This window comes from Leuresthes tenuis, unplaced genomic scaffold, assembly GCF_036924035.1.
Source record: "Leuresthes tenuis unplaced genomic scaffold, fLeuTen1.0.hap1 SCAF_1, whole genome shotgun sequence".
In the NCBI taxonomy this organism is placed as follows: Eukaryota; Metazoa; Chordata; class Actinopteri; order Atheriniformes; family Atherinopsidae; genus Leuresthes; species Leuresthes tenuis.
This window is the reverse complement of record NW_027325355.1, coordinates 4,077,691-4,097,583: the sequence shown is the minus strand read 5'-3', so window position 1 is coordinate 4,097,583 and position 19,893 is coordinate 4,077,691. Positions and strand designations below refer to the sequence as shown.

Below are 19,893 nucleotides of genomic sequence, written 5' to 3'. Positions count from 1 at the left end.
AGACAGATGTTAACATGTGGCATCAGAGCAGCAGCTAAATCAGCATGATGATCAGCTGTCATTTCACATCTTTATGGTCCCACCAGAGGACAACAAAGCGTGAACCGTCTGTACTTAAACTGTAATCTGATCTTAAAGACTCTTTGTATTTCTTAGTTCCACATTTTAACCTAATCAGTGTAAAATGAAAACATTTTAACATTGTGGGTCCTGGTCCTGGCTGTGGCTCTGTGGTTGGGTGCTTTCAGCTCTCAGTCTGGTGTGCTTGAAGGTTTCTGCCCAGTTTTCCCTCCTCATGCCTGATCTGAGCTCTCAGCTGCTGTTTTTCACAGCAGGACGACACTCGACTTCATGAGGTTGCTAAAACAGCAGCTTCATTGTTTTAGTGACGTTTCCAGTCCAGTTGGTCGCGGGACAGACATCAGACCGCTCAGAAAAACACAACCGCTGTGAGAGGAAGATTTTCACCTTTGCAACATTTTGCTTTGAACCTCTTAAAAACTAATGTGTTGAATGTTTACAGCAGGAAAACCAAGAATTTTGTAAACTTTTGATCATCACACGTGCGCGACCTTCCAGCTGTTTTTCAGCTTCCAGGAAGTCTGGTCTGTGATGGATCCTGATCGAAAAGCATGACTCAGTTATTTCAGAATAAAACTCTCTGCAGAAACAAGTTTTGTTTTAACGGACAGGTGGAAGATTTACACATTTAATGGGGTAAATAAGTCCAGTCAGATATCAATATATGATCCAAATCTTCAACAATCAAACAAACAACAATGTAGTAACATCTCTGTGAAACATCAGCATCAGATTCATTGAATCATTTACGCTTTAAGGAAGCACGGCTGCATTTAGGTTGAAGTTCAGCTTTATTATTGTGAATAATTAGCAGAGAAGACAGACAGGAAACAGAACAGATAGAAGGAAAACAATATTTAGAATAGATAACACCATATTAACACAAACACTCAGTTCTGCTGCTTTCTTTATATGATCCATGTTTTTTTAAAAGCTTTTGAAACAAACTAAAACACATTTGAATAGAAAGACACATCTGCCTCCCCCCCCCCAACAATTTGACCCAATTTTCTGAGGTCTTAGTAAGATGTATGAGACAGGCTTTGGTCAAACTCTCTGCTGATGTCATCACAGAGTCATCACACCTATGACAAGTTAACCAGGAAGAAAGTTTTCGAACAGAACTCGACTGTCTCTGACAGAACTGAGTAATTCTATCAGTTTAAACCAGAGTCCCTAAACATTGGAGCAGAATCAGTGAAGATCTGTCAGCAGGTTGGAAATTCATCTTGGCTGATTGCAGCTCAGTGATTCCTCTCTGATATCACAGTTTGTCACATGTGCAGCAAACTAACTGCAGCTGACATGAACTGAATGGTCTCAGTTGAAGTGAGCTGCAGAGAAACACAACATACTGATATTCAGTGTGAAGCTTTGACTGGAAACACACAGAAAAACAACATCCTGGAAGAATGGCAGCTTCCATCTTTAAAGGACTGGAAGAGGAAGAAGTTTCCAAGGAATCATTTAGAAGAGTATCAAACAGAAACTGATTGAATCCATGAATCTGAAAAGGTGTTTCTGAGTGAAAGAGACAGACATGTACAGACTGAACGATCTGTTCAACAGTGATTCTCTGACAGGAGGAAACTCTTTATACTCAACTCAGAGACACTGAGGAACCAGGATACCAGACTGTAAATCCAGGATGCAGAGGTTCTTCAGTGAATGTGGTGTTGAAGGTGTGGAGGTGGATCAGTGTGTCAGAGGAGACTCTGTAGAAGGACAGAGTGCCAGCAGGACGGTCCACATACACTGCTGCTCTGTGAGAGACAGAGGAGGAGGAGGAGGAGGAGGAGGGGATGGGTGTTTCTCGGTTATTGTGCCTGACAGAGTAACCAAAATAATCAGAGCAGCTCAGATGCCAGGACTGATCATTGTATCCAAACATACAGTCTCTGTCTCCTCTCCTTCTGATTCCTCTGTAACTCACTGATATATAAACTCCTCCTCTCCACTCGACCTCCCAGTAACAGCGATCAGTCAGAACATTTCTACACAGCAGCTGACACCACTCATCAAATCTGTCTGGATGATCAGGATATGACTGAACCTCCTCCACATGTGTCACCTTCCTGTTGTTGTCAGACAGTTTCAGTCTCCTGTTCACTGTGTTTGTGTCGATTGTGAGTTGACAGGAATCTGATGGAGAGAACAAACACAATCCAGCTGCAGTTATTGATCTATCATCTGTTCACTTTGATCAATGAGTGATGTGACTACGGCTGGGTATATAACTTCGGTTCTTTTAAGGCACCGACCAAAATGCTTCGGTAGTACCGCTTATCAAAACATGCCTCGTCTTTCGGTGCCAAGTTTTGGTACCCAGAGATTGATCAATGTGATAAAGAACTGATCATGCTACCCTCGATTGGCTGTATTAACGTTACACTTTGCAACATGCAGGAAAAAATGGTTACACCCACAGACGGGATTCACGTGTATCTGCGTCAGGAACTGTAGTTGTGTGCATGTTGTCAAACCGGTTAAACAATGCCACCGAGGTCAAAAGCGTGGCTCCATTTCACCAAGATTGACGCCAATAGTGCGCTATGCAACATATGCCAAAAAGTATTTGTTGCTAAGGAAAGCAACACGACTAATTTAATTAATTATTTTACCGTGCACAAAATCAATTTAGGAGCAGAAAGTTGCTCCGTGTTTTACTGCAAGAAGGTCTGACTGCAATCATCCTCCTCTCAGCATTCAGCACAGATCCTGCTTCATCTAAGAGTACAGAGGACGGCGCAGTGTGTGGCATTTTAACAGGTAAATTAACGTTCAGCGAAATCTGGCAGTAATCTTAATGTTACTGCAACTTTCATACGTGCAGAAAGCAGACATGTTGACTTTTCTGGAAAGTATCCTCAGTATGTAGGATTAGACGTAGTATTAGACACCAATCTGTCACTTGTTTGCAACTGTTTTGCACTGGAAATTATTTGTTGTTAATTTTTTCCATAAGAAAACTGCTTGGATTGGAAAAATACTGAGCTGAAAAATAAAACTGAAGATTTGTACTGTTATGTGGAATGTAATTTCCTGTTTGTTAGAATTGATATAATAAAATTGGTATCGGTATTGGTACCGGAATCGAAATTTTTTTATTGATACCCAGCCCTAGATGTGACAGTGTGAAGATGGTTGGATGTCATGAATCAGATGAAGAACACACTTACACTTCCTCAGACCTGGTGTCAACCATCGTTCTCCAGCAGGCTCCACCCTGAAAGAAGGAAGGGGTCAGAGGTCAGAAAAATGAGGAAAGAAAATAAAGTGATGAAAGAAAAGAACAATGGGCCTCATGCAAGAACATTTTTGTATTTTTATTCTAAATTTCTCTCACTTTTTTCGGAAAAAGGTCTCGTACGAACACGCCATGTCAGATTCAACAAACGCTCTTAACTTTGGAAAAAGTGTGTACACGACCTGCGTAAATAGGCGCATTCGGACACAGAGTTCTAGGAACGCAGTTCTATGAACTGTCCACCTCGAATTTAGTCATTTCAGTTTCATTTTGCATTTGCACATAAGTCGGGGACCTTGGTCGGGACTGATGTGACGTAACCGTCTGCGACAGTGACGTGTTACTGTAGCGCCACTCAACAACAAAACAAAACCCACGAAAAGTAAGGAGAGAAGAAAACAAAACAACACCACCAAGAAGCTAACATGTAGAGCGAGGAATCCACCGTGTTCATGGTCTGCATGACGGTGATATTAATCATGGACGATCACATCAGGCGTCTCAGATGGAGGCTGGAAGAGCACACAGCGAGAGTCAGGAGACGAAGAATCGAGCAGCAGGCGATACTTCTTTGTTTCATGAAGGAAAGAAGGAGAGCAGAGCGCCGCAGACAAAGGAGACGACATGCAAGTTTAACTTATTAAACATGCGTCGTTTGTTACATGTCATATGAATAAATATTTCAGACAAGTGGCATAGCTACCAACCACCAAACACCTACGTCATGTGTTTCTATGGAACCCAGAAAGGACCCTGCCTCGGAGAAGGAGCTAAAATGGTTCTAGGAACTGAGGGCCGTGGTCCCGAGTTCCTGTATGTCCGATTGCGCGAAAAAACAGCCCTATTCCTGAAAAGGTTATAGGAACTGCAAAATGTTCCTACAGTGGGAATGCACCTATTGATGAATGTGCACGTGCACGAGGATAGTATATTTGCATATTCCATGCCCAGCATAATACCATATAAGGCTACGTTTCCGTTCTCCTGTGTCAGGAAGTGTTGAGTCGTGAGAATGACATTAAGGCGCAAATAGAACAACTTTACGGGCTCTTTGATTGAAGTTCTGCTTTCAGAGATCCAAAAAGGAAAATCTGTAATTTTTAGCAGTGTCACCAGTGGAATTATGGGACCTGCTAAAGCGAAGAAAGTAATTACGACTGCTGTTAATTCCGTGTCACCTGTAGTTCGTAATGTCACAGAAAAAAAAGAAAAAATGGCTTGATATGAAAATGGCTTAAAAATAATTAAAAATGTCTCGCCATGGGCAAGCGCTTGATGACTGCAGCTAAAGCCGTGAAATCATTTGTTGCCTCATCATGATGGCACTTTGATGGGGCGGTCCATGAGGGAGGTCTTCTGGAACCACACCTTCTGGTCTGCCTGGGCTGGTTCAGGTAGTGGGAGAAACTTGTTCATGGCAATATTGCGCCAAAAGCAGCATGCCTTCCATAGAGCAGCCCTCCCCCCTCCCCGCTGTATCACGACACACCAGGCCTTCAGCTCACAAGTGCGCTCCACAACAGCAAAGGTGCTTTGACACGTCTATTTGTGCAGTCTATTGCTCCGACTATGTTTGGCAGTCCAGTCAAGGCCCTGGCCTTGTTATATACAGAGTCAAATTAACCTTCAATTAGTGCATTATTTAATTAGTACATTATTAAGCGGACTACATAACTCCTACGACAGGTCTGGATCACTCGTAAATTCTGGTCGTACCTGAAAGAAAACTTAAAATACGAAAACATTGGTGAATGTGCAGATTCTCTTAAATAACTCATACGCACGACTTAAGAACAAATCTGTTTATACAACAGTTCTTGTATGAGGCCCAATGGATGCAAGGAAATCTGTCTGAGCTCCTGCTGAAGTTGAGAAGCACCAAATGTTGTCTGCAGTCAGATTATGGAGATGAAGTTTCTGTCTCTGAATTCAATTCTTCAAGTTTGGAAGAATTTTCACTTTGATTTTTCACTCATTTCTGAATCCAAATATGAGCTTTAAAACTTCTAATAAAATCACTTCAGTTTCTGACATCATGGTCTCTCCTGGTGTTCACATTGTTTCTGCTGACTCCTCCTCTCAGTATGTTCCAGGGCAGCCAAACATCCAGATCCTTTCTCAGACCCATTGGTCCATCTGAATGCTGCACAGCCAGCCAGGGGAAGACATTCATCTAGAAAAGTTAGACTAGAAACACTCCCCTCATTCCACCCTCCATACTGAACATTAAAGGCTCACAATAAGATCAGAGGAGAATCTATAGTCATTGGAAGTATATCAGCTGCCAGGTGTTGTGATTTTATTGATGAGAATCAGAATAATTTATTTCAGCCTGATCACTTTACAGGAATCTGAAACAGACCAAAAAGCCTCCAGCCTCTTCCTCTCCTTCCCCCAGTGTCCCTCTCTTCCTGTTTCTCTGGAATTCCCTGGATAGTGTTTATTGGATTGTCTGCAACATTTTCTTTTTTTTTCTTCATCCCAGCCAGAGATGGGATGAAGAACAACCAAACACAGTTCCAGTTCAACTTTGGTCTACTTGGTTCTCATCTGGAAGGACGGTCAGAACCACAGAAGGGCAGAACTCTTTGGACCTGGTGTGCTCTCTGAGAAAGCTCATCTGCTTCCACAGTCTGACTGCTACACACTACACTAACACAATGACATCAGCCACTGGGACACACAAACACAGTCAGATGTAGAGCTATCTGGCCTTAAGACGAGCATCAGCTGTGGAGGAACACCTGAGCACAGAGACTGAACAGCAACACAGAACCACGTTAACAGAGGACACACTCAGTGCACACACACTGGCCACTGAGACGGGCCTCTATCAGAGATCATGGCTCCCTGTGGAGCAGAGAGGATGTACACAGTCCAACAGCAACACTGTGGAGACACAGCTACACTTTCTAACACAATGTGACTCATTCTAACTGCTGCCTGAAAAGGATCTGAAGAAATGTCCCTTCATATACCCACAGTTCTCCTTCTGCCCAGCACGGACAAACTGCCCGTTCTGTTAGGAGAAATGAAGCAGAGCTGGACCAGGCTTTGTCTCTGCTGTGGATGGCTTCAGAGAGCTGTGTGGAGAACCAAGGACTGGATCCGGTTCTGATTCTGTGCTTTTATAAGGGCCACATCTGTCAGCAGGAACATTCAAACACTGTGAAAAGTCTTCCAGAGTCACGGCAGGATCAGTAACAGAGAATATATGATCAGAGTCATTTCAAACATCCTGAAGATTCAAATGCTTCTCATTTCCTGTACTGACCATTAGAGACTGATTTTAGTGTCTCTGATACAGGTGATTGTGAAGATCCACAAATATCTGCTGTTTCTGTTCAGCCAGTGTTTCTGCTGTGAGCAAAGGAAAAAGGCTCCTACATGTGTGATTGTTCATGTAACACTCAGCAGGAAGCAAAAACACAGGGCTGAGTGCAGGACAGAGAACATGTTTCCAGCTCTTCCTCCTCTATCAGACATTGTGTGTGGCTGCAGCAGGCCTCTCCATACCCGAGTTTGTGTGGATCCTTCAGTGCAGCCCTCAGCAGCTTCACTCCTGAGTCTCCTGGATGGTTGTAGCTCAGGTCCAGCTCTCTCAGATGGGAGGGGTTGGAGGTCACAGCTTCAGCCAGAGAAGCACAGCCTTCCTCTGTGATCAGACAGCCTGACAGGCTGCAGACACACAAAACAACACAGAAACTCTGAGAGAACTGCTCTGAAACTGAAGCTGAATATCATTAAATGTTCAGAGAAACTGGAACTCTCTCACATTACTGACTTTGTGTCTTCATAAATCTAAGTTAGAATCAAACTACACACACATGGATGAACCTGATTTCCTATTTTAGCCAGAAATACATGCAGACACTCCCCTACTGAGTCCTTTTCAGATAAAATATGGTCTGCACCACAGTGAGAGCAGCAGTAAAGAAGAAGCTGATTTAACAAATGTGAAACTGAGACGCTCATCAGTGAAGCAGAGAAAATTAAATCTGTTTTATTTGCTGATCTTAGTTCTGGAAACAGAAGAAAAGCTGCTGGATGGAAAAAAGAAACAGACGAATCAACTCTATAAAGTCTGAACAAAGGACCCTGCAGAGGTAAAAAAAGAAATGGTGGCATCATAAACGAGTCAACACATCAGTTGGCAGAAGGACAATATCGGGGCGATGGGCTGAGGACCGGTGTTGTTCCAAAAAGTGATGGTCCACCAGAAACTGGTCTGATTCTGTGGGAGCGTGTGCAGGCTGTTGGCACTGTATCGCTCCATGTATTTACCTCTGCTGCTTCAGTGCTTTGGATCAAACTGTTACAGCGTTCAAACACACATCATTTTATGTCTGGGCTTATAATAAAGGGATGTCTTTGTGAAACTTTGAACTTTGCTTCCAATTAAGCTGATTTTTGGTGGCAGAGTTTCAGAGTTGATTAGAACCAGGTCTACATTAAAGCTTAATGTGATTGGAGCTGTATTAAGACATTGTTTCCAATGTTCTGGCTGTGTGTATGTCTTATCCTTAATGTTTACAACGTGTACTGTAACTGAATTGTACTGTGTTGAATAGAATTAACAGATTGAATGTACATGGTATTAAACATATATTGTTAATGGGAGTTTCCTTTCAGTCGATTCAACACATGTAGGATGGGATATCATGCCCTGGCAGAAGACACCTCGAGTCACGCCTTCAGGCAAATGACGTGTGAGTCAGCCCCACCTGCACTGTATATACAGTCATCAGGAATGACTCCTCAGTTCTTAGGCTCTTCACTTCGCTAAGAACGCCTCTGTTGATTTCAGACTCCCTAGTTTCTGCTAGTTAGCCTTGTTCTCCCTTAAGGCTACAGCGAACTCTGAATTACCACTCTTGTTGGTGTTAGTCACTGCTTCAGCTGGTTTCAGGTTGTCATTTTGGTGACAAGCTTACTGTCTCGCTATGAGCACCAAGTTAAAACACGTGAAACAAAACTCCTCTATTCGCCCCTGTCCTCAGGGGTGCAGCTTATTGCTTAATGAGAAGGACCAGCATGAAGCGTGCCCCGTCTGTCTGGGGATCGTCCACGCTAGGAAAGCGTTGATGGAGCCTGAGGCTTGTGCGTTCTGTCGCCAGCTTCCGTGCTCAACCCATCGAGACTCATTTTCAGTTGGAAGCAGAATGACAGTGATTAGTAACATTATTCCCTTAAATTCTTACAGCATGATGAAAACTGCTTTAAAGACATAAACACAACAAATATTTCATGATTTCATTCTCACGGTACATGCAATACATAAAATCTTGATGAGTCACAAAATACTAGAAATGATGGTAAATGGACATTTCTAGTCTAACAGACCACTCAAAGCACTTCACTACATGCCGCATTCACCCCACTCACACACACTCATACAGCACGTCTTACGATACATAACTACGTGCTTTTTCTAATCATTCATACACACATTCATACCCCAATACACTGGGAGGCAACGTGGGGTTCAATGTCTTGCCACTTGCCAAGGACGCTTCGACAAGCAACGGAAGCCGGAGTCAAACCACCGACCTTCCGATTGGTGGGCGACTGCTCTTCCTCCTGAGCTACAGCCGCCCCTTATTTAAGTATGAATCTTATTGACAAGCATACCTCACAACACTCAACAAGGAATGCACACAATAGATATGATGGTCCTTTTAGTCATTAAATGTGCAAAATGGAAAATCCGATAGTTTCTTCAATCATCAAACATATAACAACGGGTACAAATATGAAAGCCTTTATTGTGCAAATTAAGTGCTATATGGAGATAATAGTGCGACAAGCATTGTTCACCTGCCAGCTGTCTTGAAGGCTGTGCCAAAATACTTATGGAGCTAATGAATGGGAAAAACTTAATTTGTACAGGTGTGTAGGGTTTCCACGTCACATACGGTTCACATTACAAACCTCAAATTATTTAAGATGTTACAGAATAAAATAAACTTTATGTTCATAATCCATCCCATGTTATCAATTTTATAAAAAAAAAAAAAATAGCAGCACAAACAGAAATCTTAATGTGGTCCTTAGCAGTTTGCCAGATGACAACTACGACGTATTGTCTCAGGTCAATGTACCGCCACCACTGCTGCGCCAGCAAGCCAAGATGACACATCATTCATCTTGCTGTATCGTTGTCCCCTCCTCCTGCTCAAAAAGCTCTGAAGCAGAGATACATCAGCTGGATACATGGACAATCACTCGTTGCCATAGAGCCAAAGTTTGATCTGAGGAAGAAGCAGACCGAAGTGCTGCGTAGTGTTATTACCAGACGCGATGTGAGACCCACAACAGTGAGTGCTCACAAACCTGCAGTACCGCCGCCTCCCGTGAAGAGGGCAGCATTCTCCGTGGGTACAGGGTCCCAGTCAATGAAGCCGCAAAACCCTGGTAAAATTTCCCTCCAGTCAGCCTGCAGTAAAGGTCCACCACTACGCCTGCAGAGAGACTTGACTCCTTGCGAGAAGAACCCACAGACCTCCCAGCTGTGGAACTGCACGGACAGGAGCTTCAGCTGCAGGGAGACGTGGCTACCACACAACTGCTGCCACCCAAGAGGCGCCATCTTTGTTCAGTTCTTGGACCGTGTCCCAAAAGACATTGTGTTCCCCTGACACAGTGTCTCAAGCACGATTTCCCCTCTCACACAAGTGCACTTATGTTGCCTCAGGTTGCCCTCAGTTCGGGTGTATTAATTGTTTCTCAGGGACTCATAGCAAAAGTTACCTATGCTTGTGTAAACGTTCCAGATGTTTCAATAAAGAGTGCAATTTGTATTGAAAAAGTCTGTGCGTGACCGAGAGGGTAGTCAGCCAATGTTGTCCACACAAAGATCACCTCTAACAGTTCTACAGGTCAGTTGCTTGGCAGCCTGCCTGCTTCTCTGGTGCACATTTGCGCCCACTCCGTGGATAGCAAGAACCGTTGCTATGGGTTACCGGCTACATTTCCGACATGAAACCAGCGCATTACATTTGGGTTGTAAATTAATGTTTTGTAGGAAACTGAGCAGTGGGAGTTCTGGGAGAGGAAATAAACTCTCTGTTGGAAAAGAAAACAATACAAGTTGTTCCCACCTTGGAGGCAAACAAAGGCTGCTACAGCCGTTATTTCGTTGTTCCAAAGAAAGGAGGGGGGCTCCGCCCTATTTTAGACTTGCGAGTGTTGAACAAATACAGAGGAACGTACAAGTTCAGGCAGCTGCTGAACGCAGTCGGCCCGGGAGATTGGTTTGCATCAATCGATCTCAAAGACGTTTACTTTCCCATAGTAATTAATCCAGACTACAGACAGTTTCTGAGGTTTGTGTTCGAGGGCATTGTCCTATGGATCCCTGGTGGGGCCCTTCGGTCTGTCGCTCGCTCCCTGCACCTTTACGAAGTGTGTTGAAGCAGCGCTAGCTCTCCAAAGAGGGGTATCGGCATCCTAGCATATCTGGACAATTGGGCTTTCACAGAGAGTTCCAGAGAGCAAGTTGCAGCACACCTGTCGCTTGTTTGGTCTCACATCCAGACGATGGGGTTTTCTGTGAATTTTCAGAAAAACTCACTGATCCCAAGTCAGCAGCACAGAGAGTGCATCTGTTTTGCACTCAGTTTCCATTAGATTGCTCTAAGGTGACTTTATGCCCAAATGCAGCTTTCTTACCTCAAGTTATTCCATCTGACTACAGCTTCATTATGATGGAGCTCTACACCCCTCCTTTTGAAACTGAAGAGCAGAGGTGGTAACATTCCCTGTGCCCAGTGCATTCGTTGCATGCTGACATTGACCGCACACAGATTGTGTGTTTATGTGACCTGTTGTTTGTATGTTTTGTCCATCCAGCCAGGGGCAAAGCTCTGTCTCGACAGAGACTGTCTCATTGGATTGTAGGGTAAGGCTACTTCTCTACCTTACAGCAGCAGGGGTCTCCCTCCACCTCATGGTGTCAGAGCTCATTCAACCAGGGTCGTGGCAGCATCATGGCCCTGTTTATACGAGTTTCTGTGGGTGATGTCTGTGCTGCAGCCAGTTGGTCATCACCACACACTTTTGTTCAGTTCTACTGCTTGGATACGACAAGCCCTTCGGTGGCTCACTCTGTTCTTTCTGCTGGGTCTGAACTGCACTCGGGTGCTAGTTCTGACTCAGGTTTGACGGCTGCTTTGCGGGGCGTGTATATGTGTCCCAGACTATATGGGTTGTACCGAGTGAATCGACTGAAAGGGAACGTAATGTCATGCATATAAGGTAAGTTAGAAGGAACGAGGTACAACACTTGTTGACAACTTGTTTGCCCCGCCCATCAGTTGGGCTCAGGAGGACAACTCACTCAAATAACTTTGCCTGAATCTTCACTCTAAATTATTTATTGGATGAAAACGCAGCCCAAAGGAAACTGACCAAATGACCCAAAAAAGACATTCTTCCAGGTTCAGGTTGTGGGCCAGGTTAAAGATTCAGGCAAATCCCTGTGGTGTCAGAGGCCTAAAGCTGCTGTAACAATCATACAAAGACCATCCACAGGTGTTCTGTTAGCTGTTCATAAAAACAGTTTGATTAATCCTGACCTGAGTGTTTCCAGTCTGCAGTTTGGATTCTTCAGTCCAGCAGACACCTGCTTCACCCCTGAATCCTGCAGGTTGTTGTTACTCAGGTCCAGTTCTGTCAGACTGGAGGACTGGGAGCTGAGAGCTGAGGACAGAGCTGCACATCCTTCATCTGAGAGGTTACAGACACTCAGCCTGAAGAGACAATTACAGAGAAAAAGAACAGTTGGGATCAGAATCAATCACCTCTAATGCTGAATGTGGACTGAAAGACCACTTATAGGGAACATCAGGTTTATAAGCCTGTGATCATGTCCATGCGGTGGTTTTTAATGCTCAAAGACACATCAAGAGTGAAACATGGAGTCCACATGGTGGCTGAGCCTGATCACCTTGGAACTGCAGCTTATCAGAGACAACCTCAGAATCTGATTCAAACAGCAGAGGGTTTCATTGGGAACAAACCTTAGGAACTAATCCCATCAGATTGATGGTGGGGCTGACTTCAGAGCTGCCAACCAGGAACAAAGTCTAACATTTATCAGCACATCATTCCCTTTGTGATAATGCAATCATCTCCGTGATGTAATCTCAATGTTATTATTTCACAAATCATCTGAGAGGAGAGACAGGTGAAGGGGAGATTATTGTACTGGAGCTGACAACAGCTCATTTTATTGTCTGGACAATAACAGCTTCACAAATGTGTTAATCTGTCTAAATACTTTGTCTCGTCATTTCCTGTTTTATTTTGAAAAATCACTAACTTTCCCCTCTCCTTTCAGGTATCTTGCCCTTCCTCCCGTGTCAAGTGTCTGATTGTCTTCCCTGATTCCCAAGTGTTTCCACCTGTTCCCCTTGGTCCCTCATGTGTTCAAATAGTCTGTGTTTCCCTTGTCTTGTGCCAGTATGTTGCCTCTTGCCACGAGCCTCAATCTAGCCTTCTTGTCACAGTCTTGCCTCAAGCCTGCAGTCGAGCGACTCTCCTGCAGAGCATATTTATTTGTCAATTATTCACAGTCATAGCTAATGTATTTATTAAATCCATGGTAAGTGTTTCATAGCCTGTTTTGTTCCTCCCGTTTGGAGAGATTTTTGGTTTGATAATATTTAATAGAAACCTCTGCTAGCGGAGCCACTTATTTATTGTTCTTGAAAGGTTTTGTGCCGCCATTAAAGGCGAGTTTAAGATTACAGCTAATGTTTCATAATGCCTCTGTTTTTTCGGGTCGGGTCGTGGGGGCAGCAGCTTGAGCAGAGAAACCAGACGTCCCTGTATCCTAACCAGATGCCCGAGCCACCTCATCTGTCTCCTCTCGATGCGGAGGAGCAGCGGTTTTACTCCGAGCCCCTCCCGGATGACTGAGCTTCTCACCCTATCTCTAAGGAAGAGCCCAGACACCCTGCGGAGGAAACCCATTTCAGCCGCTTGTATTCGCAATCTCGTTCTTTCGGTCACTACCCACAACTCGTGACCATAGGTGAGGATGGGAACGTAGATTCACCAGTCAATCGAGAGCTTTGCCTTCTGGCTCAGCTCCTTCTTCACAACGACGGGTCGGTCATACAACCGGTGCAGCGTCCGCAGTGTTGCGGGCTCTGCACCAACCCACCCGTCAATCTCACACTCCATTCGTCCCTCACTCGTGAACAAGATCCCGAGATACTTGAACTCCTCCACTTGGGGAAGGATCTCATTCCTGACCCGGAGAGAGCATTCCACCATTTTCTGGCTGAGGACCATGGTCTCGGATTTGGAGGTGCTGCTAAATGCTAAATCATTTCCTGTAATTCATGAGTTCATGTGTGTGTGCTGTGCAGACTAGATCAGAGGACAGTCACACAGATCTGGAGACTTTTACATTGTGGATTTTTCAGATTATTGCTTCATAGAGACTGTATGAAGCTGAAACAGCAGATAAACCTGACCTGAGAGTTTCCAGGTTACAGTGTGGACTCTGCAGTCCATCAGACAGCTGCTTCACTCCTGAGTCACAGATACTCAGGTCCAGTTCTGTCAGACTGGAGGACTGGGAGCTGAGAGCTGAGGACACAGCTGCACATCCTTCATCTGAGAGGGTACAGCTACTCAGTCTGAGGAGAAAATAATTAAATCAGTAGTAATCTGTGACTTTCTCTCCTATAAAAATAACAGCAGTATATTCATACACATCCCTCTATATCTGTACTTACACAGTCCTGGCAGCATGGGCGGGCATTGGGGAGCCATGCCCGCCCATGGAGTCAGCTGTGCCCTGGACTAAAAGCAAAATTTTCAGTTTATTTTATTTGTTTTTTTTTTCGTAGGAGTAGCCTTCTTTTAAATCTATCTATATTGATTTGTCAATCATACAATCCGACCAATGAATTAAGGCAACGTGTTAGCCAATTACAAAGCTTATGGTCTGGTCGTCAGAGCAGTAAATTGCCATTTATTACTGCAAGTAATAAACATGGATATACAAAATTATTTACACAAAAATACAAGGACAACTGACATTAGAGATAACAATCATGCTGAGAGGGTTAGCTATGGCAGCTAGGGAGGACGAGTAGCAGCGCCAAGCAGCGTGACTCATCCGAATGTAATAAATGTGAGTGACGACAACAACCAAGGTTCATGACAAAATTACAGCTACGATGAACAGCAACAGGCCATTGCAGCCCAGTGACCTTGGCACAAAAAAGCCCCAAAGACCATTCATGCAGAACCTTTCACATGGAAATAATAAATTAGAAAATTCTGCTGGATAATTACCTGTTTTTGTTTCGGAATGAGTGGAAGGGCAGGGTTTTAAGGTTTCACACAGTCAACTAACGTCACCTGGCTGCCACTACTAGAAGTGGTTTAAACCAGGTATGTACTTACAGAGCTTTGTTGGATTCTTTGACCACTGGTAGCAGCCTCAGAAGAGCCTCCTCTGAAGCAGAGTATTTCTGCAGGTCAAACACATCCAGATCTTTCCCTGATGACAGTAAGATGAAGACCAGAGCTGACCACTGAGCAGGAGACAGTTTATCTGTGGAGAGACTTCCTGAACTCAGGGACTGTTGGATCTGCTCCACTAGAGAACGATCATTCAGTTCATTCAGACAGTGGAACAGATTGATGCTTCTCTCTGCAGACAGATTCTCACTGAACTTCTTCTTGATGTAATCAACTGTTTCCTGATTGGTCTGTGAGCTACTTCCTGTCTGTGTCAGCAGGCCTCGTAGGAGACTCTGATTGGTCTGTGAGCTACTTCCTGTCTGTGTCAGCAGGCCTCGTAGGAGACTCTGATTGGTCTGTGAGCTACTTCCTGTCTGTGTCAGCAGGTCTCGTAGGAGACTCTGATTGGTCTGCAGTGAAAGACCCAGGAGGAAGCGGAGGAACAGGTCCAGGTGTCCATTTGGACTCTGTAAGGCCTTGTTCACAGCACTCTGGTAGAAGAGGTTCAAAGTTTCAGACTTCTGAGACTTTGATTGTTCTTCCATCAGGTTGACTTCAGAGTTGATGAAGGCCAGATGGACATGAAGAGCAGCCAGAAACTCCTGAACACTCAGATGGATGAAGCAGAACACCTTCTCCTGGTACAGCCCTCTCTCCTCTTTAAAGATCTGTGTGAACACTCCTGAGTTCACTGAGGCTGCTGAGATATCGATGCCACACTCTGTCAGGTCTGATTCATAGAAGATCAGCTTTCCTTTCTGCAGCTGCTCAAAAGCCAGTTTTCCCAGAGACTCAATCATCTTCCTGCTCTCTGGACTCCAGTGTGGATCTGTCTCAGCTCCTCCATCATACTTGACCTTCTTCACTTTGGCCTGAACCACCAGGAAGTGGATGTACATCTCAGTCAGGGTCTTGGGCAGCTCTCCTCCCTCTCTGGTTTTCAACACATCCTCCAGAACTGTAGCAGTGATCCAGCAGAAGACTGGGATGTGGCACATGATGTGGAGGCTTCGTGATGTCTGGATGTGGGAGATGATCCTGCTGGCCTGCTTCTTATCTCTGAATCTCTTCCAGAAGTACTCCTCCTTCTGTGGGTCAGTGAACCCTCTGACCTCTGTCACCATGTCAACACAGTCAGGAGGGATCTGATTGGCTGCTGCAGGTCGTGTGGTTATCCAGAGGCGAGCAGAGGGAAGCAGTTTCCCCCTGATGAGGTTTGTCAGCAGCACATCCACTGAGGTGGACTCTGTAACATCAGTCAGGGGCTCCTTGTTGTGGAAGTCCAGAGGAAGTCGACACTCATCCAGACCGTCAAAGATGAACACAACCTGGAACTCTTCAAAGCTGCAGATTTCTTTGGTTTCATTAAAGAAGTGATGAACAAGTTCCACCAAGCTGAACTTTTTCTCTTTCAGCACATTCAGCTCTCTGAAAGTGAATGGAAACATGAACTGGATGTCCTGGTTGGCTTTGCCTTCAGCCCAGTCCAGAGTGAACTTCTGTGTTAAGACTGTTTTCCCAATGCCAGCCACTCCCTTTGTCATCACTGTTCTGATTGGTTCATCTCTTCCAGGTGGGAGTTTAAAGATGTCTTCTTGTCTGATGGTTGTTTCTGCTCTGTCTGCTTTCCTGGATGCTGTTTCAATCTGTCTGACCTCATGTTCATCATTGACCTCTCCAGTCCCTCCCTCTGTGATGTAGAGCTCTGTGTAGATCTGATTCAGAAGGGTTGGGTTTCCTGCTTTAGAAATCCCCTCAAACACACACTGAAACTTCTTCTTCAGAGCAGATTTATGTCGGAAAACTGGGTCAAAAAGATCTAAATAAACACGACAAATAAGATCAGTCAATACAATACACAGAAAATCTTCAAACCTTTAATTTATCTGAGTATGAGTATTTGAACATGTGTTGTTCTGTGTGTTGAGACATCAGTAAATGTGTCATTTATCCAGAAGGTTAAATCTTTAGAGAAATCCTCTTACTGCTCTGCAGACGGTCAGCCAGCTCCTCCTGCTTCATTCTCCTCAGGAAGTGAACTGTGATCTTCACTAATGCCTCTCTGCTGCTCCTCTGCTCTTCATCCTCATCCTCCCTCTGACGCTCTAAGCATTCTGGGTAATCTGGATTCAGAACCTTCTGGATCTTCTTCAGCTCCTCCTTCACAAAAGTGACCATGTTGTCCTCCAGCAGCTGGAACAGAATACTATATGAATGAGCCAATCAGACTGAAGTCATGGAGCCAAACATCAGATCCATGTTGGACACACTGACAATCCACTGGTCTACAAAGTGCAGCATGGAGATGACTGTGAACAGAATAGATGGAAAAGTAGTTGTTGTACATGTACAGACCATAAATATGGAGTCCAGATGTGTTTGATGCTGCTGGGCAGACTGACCACTGGGAACCTCTGAGCTCTGCTGGTCCACTCTGTGGAGGAATCATGAAGAATGAGCTCACATTCTGTCTGTCCACACAGAGACAAACACAAGGTAAAGCTCCATGAAGTGATGTGTGGATGTGAACAGTGAATCAGAGGACTCCCTGCAGTGGGAAAGCTTTACTAGTCCTGCTGATCCCACTGAGAATCAACAGCTCAGTCTGCAGCTGCTTGGAGCTTTCAGCTCACTTTGGTTGGGTCCAACAGCTCTCAGCAACCCCTTCAGAAAGCTTTCCCTCCCTGCTGAAGTGCCCTGGAGCAAGGCAGCCAGAGCCAGTGTGTGCTTGGATCAGACTGGTTGTCCTGGGCAGCTCCCAGTGTGAAGGCCTCAGACGATGACTGTGCAACATCATCTGATGATTATTTCCCAAAGACAGGGGACAAACTTTCATTGCAGCTTCCAAAAGCTCTGTTTAGTTAACTGGAAGAAGCAGAGTTACTGTCTGTTTACCAAGTTTAATTTCAGTCTTTCAGGACAAACTTTTGTTCTGTTGCTTACTAATTTGAACTTCTCAAAGCTTTAAGCAGCTAACCAGCACCCTGGTGACTGATCCTCTCCTGAACCTGGAACACATCACACCTCCATCAGCTTGATGTGGTTCAGACGCACAGGTTTTTAATTCTAAATAAATCTATCTGTCCTCCATCCAGCAACACCTGCCACCTAAGTGGAAGTTCCTACCTACACTGTGTTAGAGCCAAAGCACAAAGGTGACACCTGCTGGACCAGCTGGTGTCCTACAGACACTCAGAAACACCTCCTCCAACATTCATTCTTTCCTCTGTGACTGCTGTGTTTGTGGAAAACATCCAACACACACCGCTTCACATATGAACATAGAAATGGATGTGAAACAGAGCTGAGCTCACATTAAACACATGTTGGAATAAAAACTGTTCAAACTGAGTCTGCTGCATTTCACTCTGTTACAACATTTACACTCAGCTCACCTCTTAAAGGATGGATCTTGGTCTGATTTGAATCTGATAGGAGGATCCATTGACCGGTCACTCTTCATGGACACACAGCTGATTCCAGGTTCAGGCCTGAGTCTCTGCTGGATCCTGACAGAAAAACACTTGTTTTCTTCAAACTAAAGTATTCAGTGATAGTGTTTGAGTCTGCAGTGAGACGGCCTGTCAGAGAGTCAGTGTGGCTGCTGTGGAACAATGTTACAGCTCCCCCTTGTGGCAGCTCTGTCACTCTGCAGGCAGACGTCAGGAGGTGTGTGAAACTGGAAGCTGGATGTAATTTTACCTGAGAGAAAACAGGAAGACTGAAGCTCTGAGCTTTCAGTATGGTTCCCTGACTCATTCTTTACTGTTTGTGTGATCAGATTCATTCTGCTCTTTCAGAGACAAACTACAGCTGCACCACACTGGAAAACTGACTTTGGAATATTTAATTTTTCTGGAATATAAAGTGTCAGATTAAAAAATTAGATCTTTTCACCAGATAACATGAGCAGGTTTATTAGGAGATAATTGATAACAGATCAGTTACTAACATTACTGGGCTGATTTGGTCATTTTGTTCTTGTTTCTTCAGAAGGTCGTTTTAAACTGATGTCATTAAACACAACGTGTGAGAACGTAATATTTCTACATCAGCCGCCCTGTTCACTACATAATCAGCATCCTGTGAAAAAGCCACATCAGTGAACAGATATGCAGAAATATTCTCCCTTTGTTTTAATAAAGAGCTGCAGGACTGAACTAAAATATCACATTACACACATGATGCAGCTAATTAGTCTCATCAGAGACATCAAGAACTGATCCAAGTCTCAAGTAATTCAGCTGAAAACTGGTTATCATCTGAAACATGATGCAGCCTCCGCTGAATACTGACAGATACTCACTGTTGTTCTGATGGAACATCATGTTGGAAATTAATCAACCAATTATGTGACTGGTTGCTCTTAAAGGACACACAGCTGGGTTCAGGTTCAGGTCTCTGGTGGATCCTGATGGGAAAAAAAATGCTTTAAGCCTGCATCCATGATATACTTAATTATCTTTAAATCAAATAACTGATGTTAACTTACCTTGCTTTTGAGGCCTGTAATTTGAAAAGTGGGTGATCCTTTAGTAAGTCACTCTTTGAGGACACACACATGGATCCAGGTCTATGTCCCTTCCTGTGAATAAAGGTGGTTTGGTGATGTGAGTGCTGAGCTCTGACATGGAGAAGAGTCATGGACAGTTAGAGATGGTAATCTCACCTCTGAGCTTTGCTCTGGCTCTCATGTTCCCCACACAGAGTGGTTTTAGTGTCCTCACACTGATCCATGCTGCTGAATTCACATCAGCTCACACACTTTCTACCTTCATCTGCAGAGGAAACACAAATCCTCATTTCCATCATTTGGGCAATAAAAAGATCAGCTGTTCCTCCACTGATTGGCTCTGATTCTCTGTTTCATATCAGATCATCTTGGCATTTTTCTGCTGGTTTTCTTGGTCCTTTGGCTCCATTTAATCACTCTGCTGTTAAAAATCTGGGAATGATTTCTGACAGCTCTGACATGTTGGAGAAGCAGATCAGTGCAGTTATTAAAACCATATTTTTAAAACTTAAAGTGACAGCCGAGGTGAAGCTTTAACTCTGATTTAAAGACCTGTAAAAAACTCTCC

At 44.3% G+C, this 19,893-nt stretch overlaps 1 protein-coding gene and 1 long non-coding RNA gene across 2 annotated transcripts; both read right to left on the bottom strand.

The window, feature by feature from the left end:
- Window positions 1–1,060: 1,060 nt before the first annotated feature.
- Window positions 1,061–16,626, bottom strand: LOC140294481 (NLR family CARD domain-containing protein 3-like; the record flags this gene model as incomplete). The annotated part of the gene is made up of 6 exons (XM_072379592.1): window positions 1,061–2,223; window positions 3,261–3,307; window positions 6,845–7,006; window positions 11,905–12,078; window positions 14,753–15,128; window positions 15,237–16,626. Coding segments are annotated over 6 exons (2,691 nt in total), but the record flags the coding sequence as incomplete, so codon positions are not given.
- Window positions 16,627–19,123: 2,497 nt separating this feature from the next.
- LOC140319134 (uncharacterized) lies at window positions 19,124–19,591 on the bottom strand. Its single transcript, XR_011917956.1, has 3 exons — window positions 19,482–19,591; window positions 19,305–19,397; window positions 19,124–19,223 (listed from the first exon to the last, which is right to left on the bottom strand). It is a non-coding gene; the product is annotated as an uncharacterized lncRNA (long non-coding RNA).
- Window positions 19,592–19,893: the final 302 nt, after the last annotated feature.